General features: G+C 34.1%; 1 protein-coding gene across 1 annotated transcript; it reads left to right on the top strand.

Annotated features, from left to right (window-relative positions):
• The first annotated feature begins 4,091 nt into the window (after positions 1-4,091).
• LOC145089187 (uncharacterized) lies at positions 4,092-5,050 on the top strand. The gene is made up of 2 exons (XM_079027661.1): positions 4,092-4,424; positions 4,517-5,050. Exons 1-2 carry the CDS (start codon positions 4,092-4,094, stop codon positions 5,048-5,050), a joined length of 867 nt encoding a protein of 288 aa, XP_078883787.1.
• The last annotated feature ends 14,354 nt before the right edge of the window (positions 5,051-19,404 follow it).

Here is a 19,404-nt window from a genome sequence, read left to right as displayed (position 1 = left end):
CATGTCTAATGATGACCTGAGAATACAAGTTATTTTGAAAGAGTTTATCAACTTTAAAGCTGGTGAGTTCATAAGTATTTTAGTGTCATTGTTTGCATCAAAATGTTTTTAACTATGTTTGAAGTACGAGTTTGTAAACGTTTGTAGTAAAAGTATGTGAATGCTTATAAATGTTTGTAAAGGTTTGTAAATGTTTGTAACTCCTAGAAAATCCTATATTTTCTACTAAAAGTAGCCTTCTACCCAGGAACGTCTGTTTTGTATGTTTGTTTCTTATAAAAGTGTATAATTTTTCCCAAGTGTAACTATCATTATCAGAATATAGTTTATACATTATTGTTTATGTGAAATGATCACAAAGCGAATGCAAAAAGGGGAAATTAATATAGTACTGTAGTGTTGTATTATAGTAACTACTGTTGTACTAACTACCTTAAACCGGATTTATATCAAGGTATTATGTGATTAATTGTACCATATTATCGACTATGAACACGACGATGAAAGACGTCGGAAGTAATGACATTTGGCACCCCGAAGACCTGCAGGTCCTACTGTAGCTAGCAACAAGGTGTAGGATAGTCAATCCAGTATAGATCTATACGCAAACTCACGCTCCCCCTCTAGGAGATTCTGGCTACAAATCGGGCCATGGCAGTGAAGACATGCCCCGAAATAGTGGTTCACATTTATGTTATAGTATACTTGTATATGTAATGTATGTACTAGTGTAGTGAATGTATTTGTAACAGCCCGAAATCCAGGTTAGCTTTATGACCCTTCTATTTTGGAGAGTTGGCAAATTAGTCCCTTAAAGTTGAAAGGTGGATTGGTGAGTACGCTGGTCGTACTAGGGTGTACGCCGCGCGTACTCGCGCGCTTAATTTGTACGCGGGTTCATCCGGGTACGCTAGGCGTACCCAAGGTTACGTCGGGCATAACCAGCCCAGATGCAAAACCCTAATTCCTGGCTTTTGCACTATAAAAGGATCATGTAGTCCTTTGCCCTAGCCACCATCTCCCCTTGAGTGAGTCCTTGGAGAGTTGAGATTCGTGCTTTAGCTTGTGTGTGTGTTTTTAAGCTTGAAGTTATCTTTTCAAGGTGAAGAAGGAGAAGAAGGAGTCATTGTTGGAGCTAGAAGTTGAAGAACAAGTGTAGATCTGAGTTCTATAGTGGTTGGAGATCCTTTCTGAGGTAAAAAGCTCAAAGCTTTCCTTGTTCTTCATAAGTTTTGCTTTTTGGACCATTTTTAGGGTTTTTGGTTCAAATTTGGAGACTTTATGTGCAAAGAGTCTCCATAAGCTTAGATCTGACCTTTTCTAGTGTATAATGTGTTGAGGAGTCATAAAAATCTAGTCTTGGACGTGGATCTTGTGTCATGCATGAGTTATAGTCTCATTATGGAAAGAGGAAAGGTGTTTTGAGCACAAAGTGACCTTTACAGCCATGCAAAGGCTTAAAGGTTTCAACTTTATGATGGGTTTTGAGCATTCTAACACTTCCTAAGTGTACATGCAACCCTAATAACCTTAAATCTATGTTTTCTCTATATACATACAAATTTCTTTTTCAAGGTTATTTCCTAACTAGCATGGCATGGGGAATAAATAAAATATAAAGACTAGTAGAAATACATACCTTGTTGTTGCTTGGATTCCTTCAAGACTTTGTGAGCTTAGCACCCCAAATGTTGTGCCTCAAATGCTTCACACAACACCACAAAACTTGGAATAACTTGAGAGAATACTTCTTACACTCAAAAATCGGTTATGCCCTCTCTAGTAACTCTAGGTCCCGATTTTGCTAGCCAAAGGGTTCCTTTTATAGTGGTGTCACAATTAGGGTTTCATTAAGAAGACCCATAATTGTCATGAATCTTCATTTCTCATGACCCATGGGTTTGTAACTCCCATGGACTATCCATGGAACTCCAAATGGTTACATCCATAACCCAAAAACCATGGATCATTAATCTACCATAAAAGAATTGATGATTGTCATAATCAACCCTATATATTTAATTAGTCTCACTTTGATCACCAAATTAATAATAGATTAATACTTGATCAATACTAATTAAATAATACTATTATTAATATATTAGAACTTATAATATATTAATAATCATAAGTGCCTTATTCTCTCATTTATGTTTCGATTTATCAACTTAATACTTGAATTAAAACAATAGTCATGCCATGCTCCAAGCATGCACACTATGTTTTTCCAAACAACAGTTATGCCATACTCCAAGTATGCATACTATGTTTACATATGGTCCTCTCTTTGTGAAATAGATCAATTGACAATATTCCAATGATGCTCATTTCACAATTCCAATCCTTGTTGTAAATGCAAGAATACCAAACTCTTGCCATTTACTGTAATCTGTTAGATTCTAGACTTATATGCAATGATCCCCTTGTAATGACTATGCACAGAAGTCACAAATACTTGGCAATAGACATTAAAAGGTATTCCAATGGAAAACAATTCCATGGAAATGAGGTCTCAAATTCAAAGTACATTCCTTTGAACATCCTTCTTAGCATTAAGGGGGTGTTTGGTACAGGGAAATAAAAGTAGAGAAAAGGAATTAATTCCTTTTCCCATGTTTGGTTAATAAAAAAATAAGGAATTAAGAAATAAATCAATTCCTTTTCCATCCAAATAATTCTCTATTTTTAAAAGAGAAAAGGGGAGAAATAGGATCGTTACTCATATCGTGCGTGGGTAGAGAATCAAAAAAAAAAAAGCAGAGAATTCATCGTGTCCCCCATTCGATCCCCGGTCCATGCAATTTCTGAATTTTTTCAACGATCGCTACTGGATATCATGGAATCGGCCCACGTAAGTGATCATAAGAATTCCCGTTTGCCCTACATATTCCTTGCTCCTCTCTGTTTTTGAAACTTCCAAGTCACGACTTCACTTTTCTTGGTCGATTTTGGCATCATCGATCCTCTTCTAGTTGAAGGTATGAGTTCATGTTTCTTTCTTATTCTACTTGTTGGTTGATTCTGTGTTAATTTGCTATGAATTTTGATTTTGAACTCCAATTCAAGAATATGTTAATCTTGCTAGGAGTTGTTTCTTTTTACATGTTTGAATCTTCTTATGTTGAAATCGATCTTGGTGGTTAAATCATGTAGATAAGTGTTCAATGTTGATCAATTGCTATTTGTTCATTGTTTATGATTGAGTTGAATGATTAAAAGCAATTTTTTTTTACAATTTCAATTTTTTTTTGATTTTTTTCTCCAATTTGAACCATCATAAAAGCTTCATACCAGATCGGATTGATGCGATTTTTTTTTCCAGATTGCACTCCTCTGTCTTGTCTACGTTTTAGTATCAAACAACAGTTTAATTGGTTATGTTTTGGTTGAGTTATACAGCCCCAAACAGGGGCTGTTATGATTGTTGCATAATAATTCTGCACTTTTTATAAATTTTGACAAACTTTGAACCCTCATAAAAGATTCATTCCTAATCGGAATGATGCGATTTTTTTCCAGATTGCATTCCTCTGTCTTGTCTACGTTTTAGTATCAAAAAACAGCTTAATTGGTTATGTTTTAGTTGAGTTATACAGCCCCAAACATGGGCTGTTATGATTGTTACCTAATAATTCTGCACTTTTATAAATTTTGACAAACTTTGAACCCTCATAAAAGCTTCATACCTGATCAGAATGATGCGATTTTTTTTCCAAATTGCACTCCTCTGTCTTGTCTACGTTTTAGTATCAAACAACATCTTAATTGGTAATGTTTTGGTTGAGTTATACAGCCCCAAACAGGGGCTGTTATGATTGTTGCATAATAATTCTGCAGTTTTTATAAATTTTGTCAAACTTTGAACCATCATAAAAGCTTCATACCTGATCGGAATGATGCGATTTTTTTTCCAAATTGCATTCCTCTGTCTTGTCTATGTTGTAGCATCAAACAACATCTTAATTGGTTATGTTTTTGTTGAGTTATACAGCCCCAAACAGGGGATGTTATGATTGTTTTATTATATTTTGTATTCATTGTGGTATGATAATATTATGTTTAATGTTAGGGTTGTAAAAAGTTTTGTATGCATGGCTGGACGAAACAAACACACATGGACTACTGAAGAAGATGCAAAGTTAATTGAAGCGTTGTTGGAGTTACATGTATCCGGAAAGTATGGTGGTGCCGATAACGGATTCAAACCCAGTTATTTAAAGGCAGTGCAACAACTACTAGATGTAAGTCTTCCTAACTCGGGTTTGAAAGCAGAGCCTCATATTAAATCGAGTATGAAGACATGGAAAAACCATTTCAACATCGTGCACGACATGGTATACGAAACAAACACGAGTGGATTCGGCTGGGATACGGATAAATGTTGTGTTACCGCCGATGCTGAAGTTTGGGATGAGTACATAAAGGTACTATAATGATTATGTTTGTAGTATTTTTTGTGTTATTAAAACATATTGTAAATGAGTAGTAACCAATTAATTTTGTGCCATTCTAGTAGAGTCATAAAGGTGTTGCATGTTTTCGCGATAAACCACTTCCCCAATTCGATAATCTATGTAAAATCTTCGGTAAGGACAGAGCTACTGGTCTTGGAGCTATTGATCTTGGAGAAGATGTGACTGAAGAGACACAAAGAAGCTCACATGTTGATGTGGAAGGGTTGGAAGATATTGTTAAAGAGACGCAACAAATTGCTCGTGGCAATAATAAACGCAAAAGGCCTCCAACAGATGACACCGAAAGCTCTTATAAGGAAGCTGCAAAAGAAATGAAAGAGACTTTCAAGGAGGTTGGTGAAAAACTCAATGAAACAATATACAATATAGGAATGCACGAAAATAAAGAAGCATGTGATATGATAGATAAAGTTATCGAAGATATACAACACATGCCAAATATCAATGTCAAACAACGAATTAAGGCGATTGACATGTTTAGCAAAGATCAATTTCATGCCCGGGCATTTTTTAAGATGGCAGAAGAAGAAAAGATTTGTTATATGGAAATGATTGGGGATGGCTCAATATCATGATTAGGTTATTTTAAGTTATGTTTTTTTTACGAATATTGAAGTTGACTCTTTGCACATTCTGTATTAGACATAGTTATGTTTTTTTAGTTGTTCGGAATATTGAATTATATTTTTTGCATATGCTACATTGGATATAGTTTTTGAATAGTATGATTGTCATATTTCTTTAAAATCTATTTGTATGTTATTCTTTCATATTAGAAATATGTTTTCCAATACAAGATATATAAAAAATAATATTAAATAATTAGAAAATGAATTACTTAGTAACAATTAATATTAAAATAAAAAAAATAAAATACATAAAAGATGTATATTTTGATTAATTAAGATATACATCATAATGCATTTTTATAAAAGAATGTTGTTTGAAAATGAATAAACAAGGTAAAAAAAACTCATTTTCATTTTACTGATTAATACAACCAAACAAGAGAAATGATTCTCAAAAATATTTCTCTAGTGAATTCTCAGTTCTACCAAACAGGGGAGTCAATTCTCTTTCTCCAGCTTAATTCTCTTTCTCTGCATTTCCATTCTCTGCAACAATTCCATTTCTCTGTACCAAACGCACCCTAAGTTCTTTAATCTTACATAGATTCAAAGAATAACTTCCACCTATGGAGACAATTCCATATTACCATTTTGACCATCACTTCTGAACAAGAGTTGCCTCTTTTCAAAATATGTCAATATGGTCCTTACTATATACTTCTAATTGTCCATGAGCAACCAATCTTTGGTAAACCTCAGATTGTCCTCGACAATTTTGGTTAATCATTTTAGTCATTTCCAATTCTATTCCTTTTTCCATCTTAATGCCCTAGGCATTTGGAAAATTTAGAATGGATGAATATTATAGCACATGTAATCAGACTTATACCCAAAGCATATGGGACATGATTTATGCTATAAATTTTTTTATTTGCCATGTTTTCATAATTCGAACTATGAAGAGGGATGTCGTAATCATAATCGAATTTTGAGAACGCAACATATATAGAAATTCCTTATGTTGAACAATTCCAGCATAACATTCATATATATCCAAGTTGATAAAACTCAATCTAAGCTAACATATATATAATTTCCTTATGTTGAACCATTCCAGCATAACATTCATATATATTCTTGACTAAAGTAGATTAAAATATCAATCTAAGCTTGTATAATTGGAGTGAAGTATAAAATCCTCTCCCTTAATTATAGCAAAACAACTTTTTCAAGGCAAATTGAAACTTTTGTTTTCTATCATTAACACTGCTAACTTGCAATACTTAACATAATCACCATGCTCCCACTAGCATAATGATTACCAACATAACACTTTATGCTCTCACTAGCTTTGACATGTACTCAGAAATCAACTGGACTTCTAGAAATCAATACTTTATTGACTTTCTTACCAAAGTTCATATTTCTGATACTAGATTGCTTTGATAAGACTTTATCAAAAAACATACACCTTTCCTTAGATAGGTCATATATTTGTCTAGACCTTTTGCAATTCTCACTAGTTAGTGTGTCGGTTAACCACACACGCTCCACTGACTAAATGAGAATGCAAATATCACAATCGCTATCTACTTAAAATCTTATTAGTGGAAGTGTTTCCTCACCATCATTTTCATGAATCGAAGAGAAACCTTATGACACTTAGATTTTATGGTGTGTGTGTGTTCTTTTCCATGTGAATTTTGTCAAAAACATAATCACAAGACTAGGTTAGTGACACTTCCAAATTCATATGGACTGAACTTGTGCAATATTAATTTCTTGCTACTCGGCAACACAAGGGGCTACCATTACTTCCAGGTTGTTATGCAAACAGTCGAGAACTCTCATAACTCCAATGCAAAGCCAACCTTAACTGGGATGCGCACAGAATATGTCAACACGATAGGTTACAAACCTCAATTCGTGGGCTAGTGATTAACAAATCTCTTGATTAGTTCTTGAACCTATCTTAAGATCTTTTTAAGACTCCCACTGACCTCTTGACATATATGATTCTCTTTGTCAAGAACCATTCCTTGACAGAGAAAATATTCAATAGTTTAGTGCGGATTCATATCAAGTTAAACACTTCCCATAATTGGACTTAGTTGGTCTTTGTTTTATCCAAAACATCACAACTAACCAATCTCAAATGTACAAGAGTAGGACACATCTTACTCTACATTTGATAAGTGTTATAAACTTTCTAAAGATTATGTCACTCAATGGCTCAATCTTGGAGTATGACTCTAAGATTTGATTTTGATGTATGATCTATCTTTTGATTTAACCATTTCAACAACTCATGATTCCTCTCCTTAGCCAAACAAATGAACTAACGTGTCCTTAGAGGATCAATTGTGATATGGTTTCATAATCACTAAGATAATCATAAAACAAAATACTCAAGTACTCTCCCATCTCTTCAGATTGGAGAAACTTTTATCTTTCTGCCTTATTTGATTCTTCTTACTCATTCTGTCTATCATTGAAACTCTTCAATGATCCAAAATTATACTTAAACTTGTAAGTATAACCATATTTACTAAACTTTAGTAAATCATAATGAATAATCTTATCAACCTTTGTGGTGGACCTGACTAGTGCACAACCTAATGTACCTGATCCTTTTAGTCCTTCGCTTGACTCACATGCGAATGTGAACAAGGAATTAGTCTTAATTTACCAAAGATACAAATCTCATTCATCACACAATACAACTTGCATGATTCCAAGTTTCTATCCAACTGAAACTTGGTTGATGAGAATCTTTCCTTATTTGGTAAATTATGACACTACCACTAATGAAAGAATCAAATCCATTTACCCATATTGCTTATCAATGGAAACATATAAGCAACAACCTTTTTCACAAATGCCATTGTAAGGATACTTAAAATAAATAAAATCAAAACCATTTTTCTTTTATTTTAAAACTTTGCGGAAAACTTATCCTTACAATCCAAATGGAAAACTTCTTGTTATCTATTCCTAAGCAATATATCTAACTCTTAAGTAACAACTCAAAATTCTGATCACCGAACCATGCGATTGAAATCCATCTTCACGATCAGAATCATCATATACTTCCTTTAAGTTTCTTCACTCTTCTTTGATTCTTAAACATCAATATGTGACCCAGTCACATCATGCAATAAGAATCTCAGAATAGAAACTTAATAAAGTTAGATAATGGACTTTACCTAAAGCAGAGTCAAACATTTGACTTTACTATCCTTATGGACTTTTAGGTAAATTTGGCAGCTTCGCAACCAATGCCCTTCCTTTGGCAACAGAAACATATGGACTCTTTGGAAACGGTACATGGGACTATCACAGACTTAGCCTTTCTCTTTACCATTTGGTCAACCGAGTTGACTATGGCCAATCCCTTTGAATTGGGAAGAGAAAGGTTTTCTGGACTTCCAATGTTACCATTTTCAATGTCCATGGAAGTTTGGGAAGTTGATCTTCCAATCAAATTTTGCTTTACCAATGCTCAAAATCATTGCTGATTCAGCATCATCAAGTAAATAGGTAAAATCATTAAGGGTCATGTCGTGATCTGTCATCAGGGAGTGACCAAGTCAACAACCAGCTACCTTGAGACTTCGACACCCGACTCTCCCGACTTGTCAATATGTGACTTAATCTCCAAGACCTAAGCACATACAGACTTCAATAGGGATTGAGTGACTTAGAACTTATCAGGTCTTGAAACTTGTGGGATAGGGAGATTTATTGGAGTAGGTGAAGGAAGTGAAGTATGATTTTCAGTTCCACTAATGCACAACAAAAAGATTGATCTTTCACCTTGATTGCCATTCGGGATATCATCTTAATTAGGAAGCTTCTTCCTAAAGATTTGGGAAGACCATAGTTGTCTAAACTAGACATTTATAATGGGAGAAATTCAAGTTAGATGATTTAAAGTCCTTAATATAACACCCAATATGAAATATTAAGGCTAGGACCCAATAACCTATTTATAACTGGAAGAGGGATGTCGTAATCCAAATTATAAAATAGTTAAAGGTAGGTAAATGACGATTTACCAATTTCCACCATGAAAAACGAAATATAATTAAGTTTTAATTGGATTTGAAACTCCTAGATCTTTTGAGATACATTGAACTTTCAATGGCATGTTTGAATCTCGATTGTGCCCTCTCAAGTTTGTGACTGGGATGCCGAGGATCACAAACAAGGTGTGAATAACCATACAAATTAACTTGGTACCCTCAACAATATTACCTAATCGATGTGCTGGTTAACCACACATGCTCCACTGATCTATAATAAAGTCAAGTTACCCTTTGCCACTCTTACTAGTGCATGTTAGTGTGTCGGTTAACCACACACGCTCCACTAACGACTTGGTAAGGTACAAAGTGTAATTTTATGGGCTAGCACCAATTTCACATTTTCCTAAAGTAACTAAGATTAGGAATTTATAATGTATAGTTACTTTATAATTCATTATACTTTTAATGAGAATTTAAAGTCATATCCTACCCGTTCGGCTAACGACCCTCCACCGATCAAGGAAGCGGTGGGTGACAGTGGACACCTATTAAGTCACCATTTTATAGGCAACAACCTTATACCCCCTTATAGACCGGCTTCGTGAATGAGGCATACTAACGGTAAGAATGACATATTCTTATACATATCTATATAATAAAATTATAATGATAGTATAAGTGTTGATTTTTAAACTTTTTAAAAAATCTAAGGTTTAATTTGGAATTAAAGTATTAAAGAGTAAGACTTTTCAAATTCCAAAACTTGAGGGCAAGAATTGAAACTATTCCAAGTCTCTTCAATTTGTAACTTATGAGTTTTAATGGTTTATAAAAATGAAGACTCTTCATTTTATGAAACTTCTTTAGTTCTTTAATCATAATTTAAAGAAGTGACGTTTGGTTATCCATAACTTGAGGACAAGTCATGGACACCATCATTGCCATTAAGATCATGAATTAAACACATATGGAGGTTACACATAATTCCTATGATCTTCTAAAAACTCATAGGAACACAAATTCATATCAAGTCATTTCAAGAAATCATATAAACATATACAATACTTGAAAATTGATAAAAGTCATGTAAAATGGGTTAACATAATCATTATCACTTTAAAAAACATATTTTACAAGTCCAAAACAGATTGGGATAATGATTTTAATCCATTTCCAGCAACAAAACTCGAAAAACTGCCCAGCACGCTCCTACTCGTCGAGTGCAAGATCCTACTCGACGAGTAGGATGAATTTGTTCATGGACTCGGCGAGTCCTCCCCATGAACTCGGCGAGTCCAGTCGTCAGTGAGCAAATTTTTCGATTTTCAAGCAGTTTTGCATCAAGTATACAGAAAACAATCCTAGTCTCTGATACCACTGATGGGTTTTGAGCATTCTAACACTTCCTAAGTGTACATGCAACCCTAATAACCTTGAATCTATGTTTTCTCTATATACATGCAAATTTCTTTTTCAAGGTTATTTCCTAACTAGCATGGCATGGGGAATAAAATACCTCTGATACCTTGTTGTTGCTTGGATTCCTTCAAGACTTTGTGAGCCTAGCACCCCAAATGTTGTGCCTCAAATGCTTCACACAACACCACAAAACTTGGAATAACTTGAGAGAATACTTCTTACACTCAAAAATTGGTTATGCCCTCTCTAGTAACTCTAGGTCCCGATTTTGCTAGCCAAAGGGTTCCTTTTATAGTGGTGTCATAATTAGGGTTTCATTAAGACCCATAATTGTCATGACTCTTCATTTCTCATGACCCATGGGTTTGTAACTCCCATGGACTATCCGTGCAGCTCCAAATGGTTACATCCATAACCCATAAACCATGGATCATTAATCCACCATAAAAGAATTGATGATTGTCATAATCAACCCTATATATTTAATTAGTCTCACTTTGATCACCAAATTAATACTAGATTAATACTTGATTAATACTAATTAAATAATACTATTATTAATATATTAGAACTTATAATATATTAATAATCATAAGTTCCTTATTCTCTCATTTAGTCTATCCAAGTATTGCAATGCCATGCAACCCAAATGGACCATGTCGGGTCGGGTCAAGTACATACCAAATAAATTTATGGAGTTAGACACTATATCCAACACTTTATGGATTAAGTCATATTAGAGGAGTCAGATCTAAAGTTTGGATGCAAGTATTAACCAATTAACACCTGAATGTGTTGGATAATAAAACTGGGCATTACGCTGGGCGTAATCCCAGTACGCGCCGCATAGGGGGTTGCGTTTCCCGTTTCTGGAGTGCAAGGGTACGCCCCGCGTACTGCTTGCTGTTGACTTTTGTTGACTTTTAGGGTTTCATCAACATGTGGACTTTTGAGTCAGGGAAGGGTAAAATGGTCTTTTACCCTTCTGTGGAATTTTAGAAAGGAATATAGTATAGCCTTGAGAGCTGTTAATGATTTGGAATAATTACTTGATGTGATTAGGCGAGGCTAGGTCGTTGTTGCGAGATTCAGAGATATCGAGCACGTGAGACACTAGACATCATACAAGGTGAGTCTTCTCACTATACTGTGCCTGGGAGGGTACCTATGTGTGACCGGAAGGCCTGGTATGCTATAAGATATAGGCATTGTATGTTATTAGTTGCCTGATTTGTATGCGTTATGTATGCTATGCTTGATATGGGCCAGAAGGCATTATGTTATGGGCCGGAAGGCATTATGATGTAGACCGGAAGGTCAGGGAGTTATGGACCGGAAGGTCGACACAGGTAGAACCGGAAGGTTTATCGGGTTGGGACGGAAGTCCCTTGAGACACATGGACCGGAAGGTCATGGCCTGGAAGGGCGTATGTATGTAAGTGGTATATTGGGGAACTCACTAAGCATTTATGCTTACAGTTATGGTGTTATGTGTTTCAGGTACTAGCGAGGACCGTGGGAAGGCGCCGACATGATTCGTACACACCCCCGCAGGCAGATTTGGATATAGTTGATCTTGGGATTTGACATGTTTTGTATTATGACTACGTTACATTGGATTTTTATAGTTTGTTTCGAATGAAATTATGTTTTAAAGGAATGAAAAATTTGTTTTGAAAAATTACGTTGTTACAGTATTGTTTCTCATCATAGTATCGTTGTATAGTTTCTCATAATAGTATCGTTGTATAGTTTCTCATCATAGTATAGTTGTATAGTTTCTCATAATAGTATCGGTGTATAGTTTCTCATCATAGTATAGTTGTATAGTTTCTCATCATAGTATAGTTGTATAGTTTCTCATAATAGTAAGTATTGACTCATGAATGAACTGACTCTTTGTATGCTTCATTGAACTAGTAGTAATGAGTAGTATATCCCTAACTATACCTATTATAGTTACCAGCAGAATCGTTTGTATGACTGAATGTATTGAATTGGGATAAAAGTCTTTATATCTATACATATATACATAATATATAACTAAGGATCCAACGACACTCGGACAAACAACATGGCACTCTAAGTCTACAACCAAACAAGGAACAGGAAATAAAGTGAGTTGGCAGTCCTAAGTCCTTCAATCCTTACTTATATAACTATATATGTAATACACATGGTTTTAACAATATATAAGTTTGAATTCTGTAATAGAAAAGTTTTGATACATAAAAGTGAGTTTAGTAAAGAGTTTAACATGTAAAAGAGTTTGATAAGCAGTTTGAAGTCATTTGTTTAGTAAAACAGTTTGAAAATATGGTAAATCCATATGTTTGATAGTTATTAATCACATGTGATTGATATAATAACTATGATATTCAACTTGTATTCCCCCCCCCCCCCATAAAAGCATTTAAAATCATTTAAAAGGTTGGTTAAGGGGTATGAACCCACCTGTAGTGAGTGGTTTGGATGAAAGTGTTGGATAAGGTGCTAGGGGTCAAGTGAAGACTTGAACTCACACACTAATCCTATTTAACATATAAATACACTTATATGTATCTAATTAGTGATTATAACACTAATTAATCAATTAAAAACACCCTAGAACATGGAAAACACTTTTATTCAAGTGTTATAAGATCATAGGGTTGCATCAAAGGGTTGTAGGGCTTTGCTTTGAAGTTTAAAGTCCAAGAGTAAACTCATTTGGAGTTTATGGCCCTAGTGGGTTTATGGTCGTAAACCCATGGTAACTCCTACCATTTCGTTGTTTAATGTCCTTAGTTCATGTAGGAATGGTTCTAGTCCAATAACTAAGCATTAGGAAGTAGTAATGGCACATATGCACCACCTTATGGTGTTTACGGCCCAAGGAGATTGCCTTGGCCGTAAACCCATGTGTTCTTGGGCATTCTTGGTGTTTTTCAATGGTTTAACAAGTAATCTATGTATATAACTAGTTAAGAGGAGTGTACTTACTTATAGGAAGCTTGTAAGAGTGTTTAAGGTCCAAGAACACTAGTGTGAGTTCTTGGTGCTCTTGGTGAAATGAAGAAAACTTAAAGATCTATCAAAATGAAAGGATTTCATGGATGAAATCATGTATAACTACTAGATGAAGAGTTGTAACAACAAATCAAGAGAAGAAATACTTACATTTTTGGATGATTTGAATGAAGATCTTATGATACTTGAGAGAGAAATGAAGGATTCTTGAACTTGGAAAGTAAGAAATGAAGGAGGAAAGGAGTAAACTCATGCTTTAAGCATGAGTTCACGGCCATAAGGGAGTTTACGGCCCAAACTCTTAAAGTTTGGCCGTGAACACCCTATTAAGGTGTTATATGCTTGATTGTTACTCAAAAACCCTAGAAGGTACTTCCTTTCATTTGTTCTTTTGATGAATTAAGATTAAAACAACCAAACGGACTCAAAGCCGAGCTAAAAATTAGCAGAAATGAGTTTGACTTTTTATTGAAGTGCTTGACTGTAGGGTTTGTACAAATAGAAATTTTGGGTTGTCACACTTTTTCTCTGGTCGCTATGATTAAATCTATTATGATACTATTTTCCATAGTCGCATATCATCACTATGAGATATGACAAATGGATGTCAAAACCACTTTTCTAAATGGACACTTGCAAGAAGATGTTTATATGGTTCAACCTGAAGATTTTGTTGATCATAAACACCCTACTAAAGTGTGTAAGCTCAAGAGATGAATTTATGGGTTAAAGTAAGCATATTTAAATTGGAATAATCGTTTCGATGATGAAATCATAAAGTATGGTTTCAAAAAAATTGAAGATAAATCTTGTATTTATATGAAAACTAGTGGGAGCTCGGAGACCTTCCTAGTCCTATATGTAGATGACATACTTATCATGGGTAATCACATTCTGACTTTACAAGATGTAAAGTCTTGGCTAGGAAAGTGTTTTTCAATGAAGGATCTAGGTGATGCAACATAGATTCTTGGTATAAAGATCTATAGAGATAGATAAAAACGAATATTAGGTTTGAGCCAAAGTACATAAATTGATAAAATCTTAAAGTGGTTCAATATGGGAAACTCTAAGAAAGGATATGTACCAATGGAACATGACACAATATTAAGTTCATATCAATGTCCTAGCATAAAGGTTGAGCGAGAGAATATGAAAGATGTTCCATATGCTTCGGCGGTTGGATCCATCATATATACTAGACCCGATCTTGCTTTTGATATAAGCATGACAAGTAAGTATCAACAAAATTCAGAATAAAGTCACTGGATGGCTGTGAAAAACACCCTAAAGTACTTAAGAAGAACTAAGGATATATTACTTATCTATGGAGGTATGGAAAAAGAATTAAGTGTAAAGTGTTACAATGATGCTTCTTTCACAATAGATAAAGATGATTGTAAGTCACAATCATGATATGTGTTCATTATAAATGGGGGTGCAGTATCTTGGAAGAGCTCCAAGAAGAGTGTTGTAGCGTAATCTACTATAGAGTCATAATACATCGCTGCTTCAGAAGCTGATTGTATGAAGAAATTCATTAGAGATCTAGGGTTTGTTCCTTCCATTTAGGATCCCTTAGAAATATTTTGTGACAACATGGGTGTTATTGCTTTAGCTAAAGAACCTATATCACATAAGAAGACCAAACATGTTAACCGAAAGTTCAACTACGTTTGAGATCAAGCTGGAATGGGTGAAATAAGTATTTTCAAAGTATACATTGATCAAAATTTGGTGGACCCATTCACGAAGCCCCTTCCTTAAGAAAATGTTTGAAGGTCATGTTCGAGGAATCAGACTTCACTATTTTAGTGGTTGGATTTGATTTATGTTTTAGTATTGAAGTAGATTATAAAACACCATCTATTGTAGTGAATATGATACATATGGAATATGATCTTTTCATTAAATATTTGTTGCATTCTTTATTAACATGTTTAATCCATGAGTAATTTATTCACTCCAAAATTCATACTCGGTTATTACTGTGGGAGCAATAATGAAGTAAGACAAATATGAATTGGAATGGTTGATAAACCTGGATAAAGCGTTGTAATCAATATCATAGGTACTTTCTAGAGAGCAAGTATTGGATATGACTCGTTAAAGATCACTTCATGGATTGTTTTCATGAGTGATACTTGATAAAGGTAACATCCATGTATCCTTAATACATGAGATACATATTTGGGACTTAAGTATGGGGAATGTTGTTCTTTAATGTAGTTAAATGTTGTTCTTTTTATTAGGAAAATATAAAGGATATTATTAGGTATGATGTGAACCATGCAAGAGGTGTATGTAGTTGAGATGGTATTTATTCCTCTTATTCATTAAGAGTTAGACATTTATGGCCTTACTATCAGTTGAACATTAAATGAGATTGATTGTGATTTATATCTCATATTCAACATGATGTTTGTGACAAAGGGATAATTGATTACTTACTTGATACATCAATTATAGCGTTGAGCTTGTAGGAATTAGATGTTGGTGAATGGGACTTTTCTGTATGTTATTGGGGGTAGTGAAATGTTGTTAGATGTTCACCACTATCTATATCAATTCATAGTAACACTTGTGTACGTGAGAGATTGAAAGATCTTTATGCTCTACGATCATTACAAAATTATATTTGCTAATAACCTATGATCATATAGGGTCACACCATATAACAAGTAAACAATAATTGATTATTTATTAAGTAATGTGATTGTTAATATATTAAATCATCACTTGTATTTTAATTCAATATTTTTTTGAGAAAATAATAATAAAAGACATCACAACATTATGGACCTATAGAAGATCATTAGAATATGTTGTGTAAATTGTTGGATTAGTGTCTAAGGCCGTAACCATATTTGTCAAGTACTTGACCCGATTGTGCATGGTCCTTATGGGTTGCCTTCACCAGAGCAACTTGACTGGAGAAATAATAGAGAAAGAGCTTATTATGATTTATTAATATGTTATAAGAATAATATATTAAAGAATAAATCATATTTGTTTAATTAATATTGGTCAATAATTAATTAAGAATTAATTTAGTGATCAAGTGTAATTAATTAAACTAGACGGGCTGAATTGTAATTATGTGATAATTACAAAATAGGGTAATGGTTATCCTTGATATGGGTTGGACAAATTCAAGGGATAAGATATCCTTGAAATAGTCCAAAGGATAAGGATAAGGGTTTTCAAGGCTTATCTTATAGTTACTTGGTGGGCAAGCAACTAGATAAGGATAAGGACTGAAACCCTAATCTCTACACCTATATAAAGACCCCTAAGGCCATAAGAATTCGTCCATGCCTTGTCTAGGGTTCCTAGGAACGCATTTCATACCTCTTTTCTCTCTCTCTCTCTCTCTCTTGTCTCTCCATTTGCTCTTGGTGTTTGTGAGCCATTAGAGGTACTACACTTATGGTACTTGCTTTCAAGACTTAGGGTTTGAAGATTTGAGTTGTTATTGCAATATAACAACAAGAGGTATGTGATCTAACCTTTTATGTGTATTTCGAAAATACTAGTGCATATTAGGGTTTCTAAATGTGTTCATAATGTTGTATATCTAATAGTGATTACATAGATCCAATTCTAGGGTTGTATGTACACATAGGATTGTTTGTACAAAACCCATCAGTGGTATCATAGCCTTTGGTTAACTTGTTTTCAATTAGTATTATACAATTGAATGAACTTGACATACTAGGGTTTATAGCCAATAAACCCTAGGAGGCTAGGATTTTCGAGATTAGGGCTCATAAACCCTAATTTGCGAAATATTTGAAAGAGTTTTCAAATCCCTTCCTTTAGCCTCAAGATTTTGAAATCTAGGGTTTGCAAAACCCCATGATTTTCAAAATTTGCCTCCTCCCCAAGATAAGATCCTAAATTTTAGGGATTTGGATTATCCTATATCTTGTAATTATCCTTTAATGGTTATATATGGTAATTAAAGAATTTGAATTATCCTATCCCATGATTTTCGAAATTTAGAGGGATTAAAAGGATTAGGATAAAATAATTGTTTATTTGGTAATTGTCCTTTATGATTTAAATAATCCCTATGATTTAATAATTTAAATTAATAGTTTAATTCAAGATAATTATTAAATCAAGAGTTTTAATATTTAAAATTTTAATTTAAATAGTCTTAAATTCGAAAATTTTAAAGTGAGATTAAAACTTAATTGTTTTGAAAAGTTTCAAAAACTTGCCCTCAAGTTTTGGAATTTAAATTGTTTGATTAAAAGTTTAATTTTGAAAAATGTTAAATTCTAAAACCCTAATTTTTGAAAAGTTCAAATTACACCCTTATGGTTTTATTAAATTAATTAAGTGTATAATTAAAAGAGAGTTAATAAATCCATAATAATATGGTTTATATTTTATTAAAAGTGTAATTTATAAAATTTAAACCACCTAATATTTTAAAAGTGTAAAATACACCTTATACTATATATAACATTGAAAGTCTAATATTATATATATATATATATATATATATATATATATATATATATATATAACTAAAATGCTAGTCTTACCGTTAGTAGGCCGCATTCACGAAGCCGATCTATAAGGGGGTATAAGGTTATGGCCTATAAAATGGCCGTTTAATGGGTATCCACTCTTACCCACCGCTTCCTTGATTGGTGGAGGGTTGTTAGCCGAACGGGTAGGATAGGGCAATCCTTTCTTCATTAATAAGTATAATGAATCTATGTAAAGTAACTAAACGCCTTTACAAATTACCAATCCTAGTTACTTTAGGCAAAAGTGAAATTTATGCAATTCCATGAAATTACACTTTGTACCCTTGCTAAGATGTTAGTGGAGCGCGTGTGGTTAACCGACACACTAATTGGGTTCTAAGCAAAGGTGGCAAAAGGTGACTCAATGTTTGTCATAGTTTGATGGAGCGTGTGTGGTTTACCGGCACATCGAATAGGTGACTGTAACAATGAGGGCACCATGTAGATTTGCATGGTTATTCACACCCACTTTGTGATCCTCGGCATCCCAGTCACAAACGAGAGGGGCATATCGAGATTTAAACATGCCATTGAAAAGTTCAATGAATCTCAAAGGAAATCTAGGAATTCTTAATACATTTAAAACTTAAGCCTTTGTGTTTTTCATGGTGAAGAATTAGTGAATCGTCATTCACTTACCTCTGAATTATTTGCATGTTGGATTACGACATCCATTTTCTAATGTGTAAATAATGTAGTTGGATCCTAGCCTTAATGTCTCATTTGGGTGTTTCATTAAGGATTCAATCAACTAACTTGAAATTTCTCCCATTTTGTAGATGTCTGATTCTAACCGTGGTCTTCCCGAATCCCAAGGAAAAAGTGTTCCTGTTGAAAGTGAAAGCTTGTTCCGAAGTGAAGCATTTGAGGCATCACACTTGGGGTGCTAGGCTCACAAGGTTTCAAGGAACATAAGCAACAACAAGGTAAGTTATTATATCTTTCATTTAAGTTAGAAATTGTTCCCCATGTATGCTAGATAGGAATATAACCTTGGAATTCAACTTTGCATGATAATTAGACAAAAATAGATCCAAGGTTATTAGGGTTGCATGTACACTTAGGAAGTGTTAGAATGCTCAAAACCCAACAGTGGTATCAGAGCCTAGGCTTGTTTGTTTGTTACTTGTGCTTAAAAGTTGAAAAAAGTCGAAAAACTTGTTGTCTGCCTGATGAACCCGCCGAGTCCATGGGGAGACTCGCCGAGTTCACTTGTATCTTCAACCTACTCGCCGAGTAGGTTCATGCACTCGGCGAGTAGGAGCCACAGATTGCAGATTTTCAACTTTAGTTGCTAGAAATGGACTAGAAGCATTACCCTAAACTGTTTTGGTACTTGAAAACTTGTTTTAGATGGTGT

The sequence above is a fragment of the Lactuca serriola genome, chromosome 2, assembly GCF_051521515.1.
Source record: "Lactuca serriola cultivar US96UC23 chromosome 2, Lser_US96UC23_V15, whole genome shotgun sequence".
Lineage (NCBI taxonomy): Eukaryota > Viridiplantae > Streptophyta > Magnoliopsida > Asterales > Asteraceae > Lactuca > Lactuca serriola.
Note: the sequence above shows the minus strand (reverse complement) of the source record. Positions and strands in the feature narration are given on the sequence as shown.

Excerpts from the sequence above, each read along its gene's own strand:
- LOC145089187 (XM_079027661.1), top strand. The coding sequence starts at position 4,092 with ATGGCTGGACGAAACAAACACACATGGACTACTGAAGAAGATGCAAAG. Across the intron at positions 4,425-4,516 it reads TTTGGGATGAGTACATAAAG|AGTCATAAAGGTGTTGCATG; the intron begins GTACTATAATGA and ends CCATTCTAGTAG.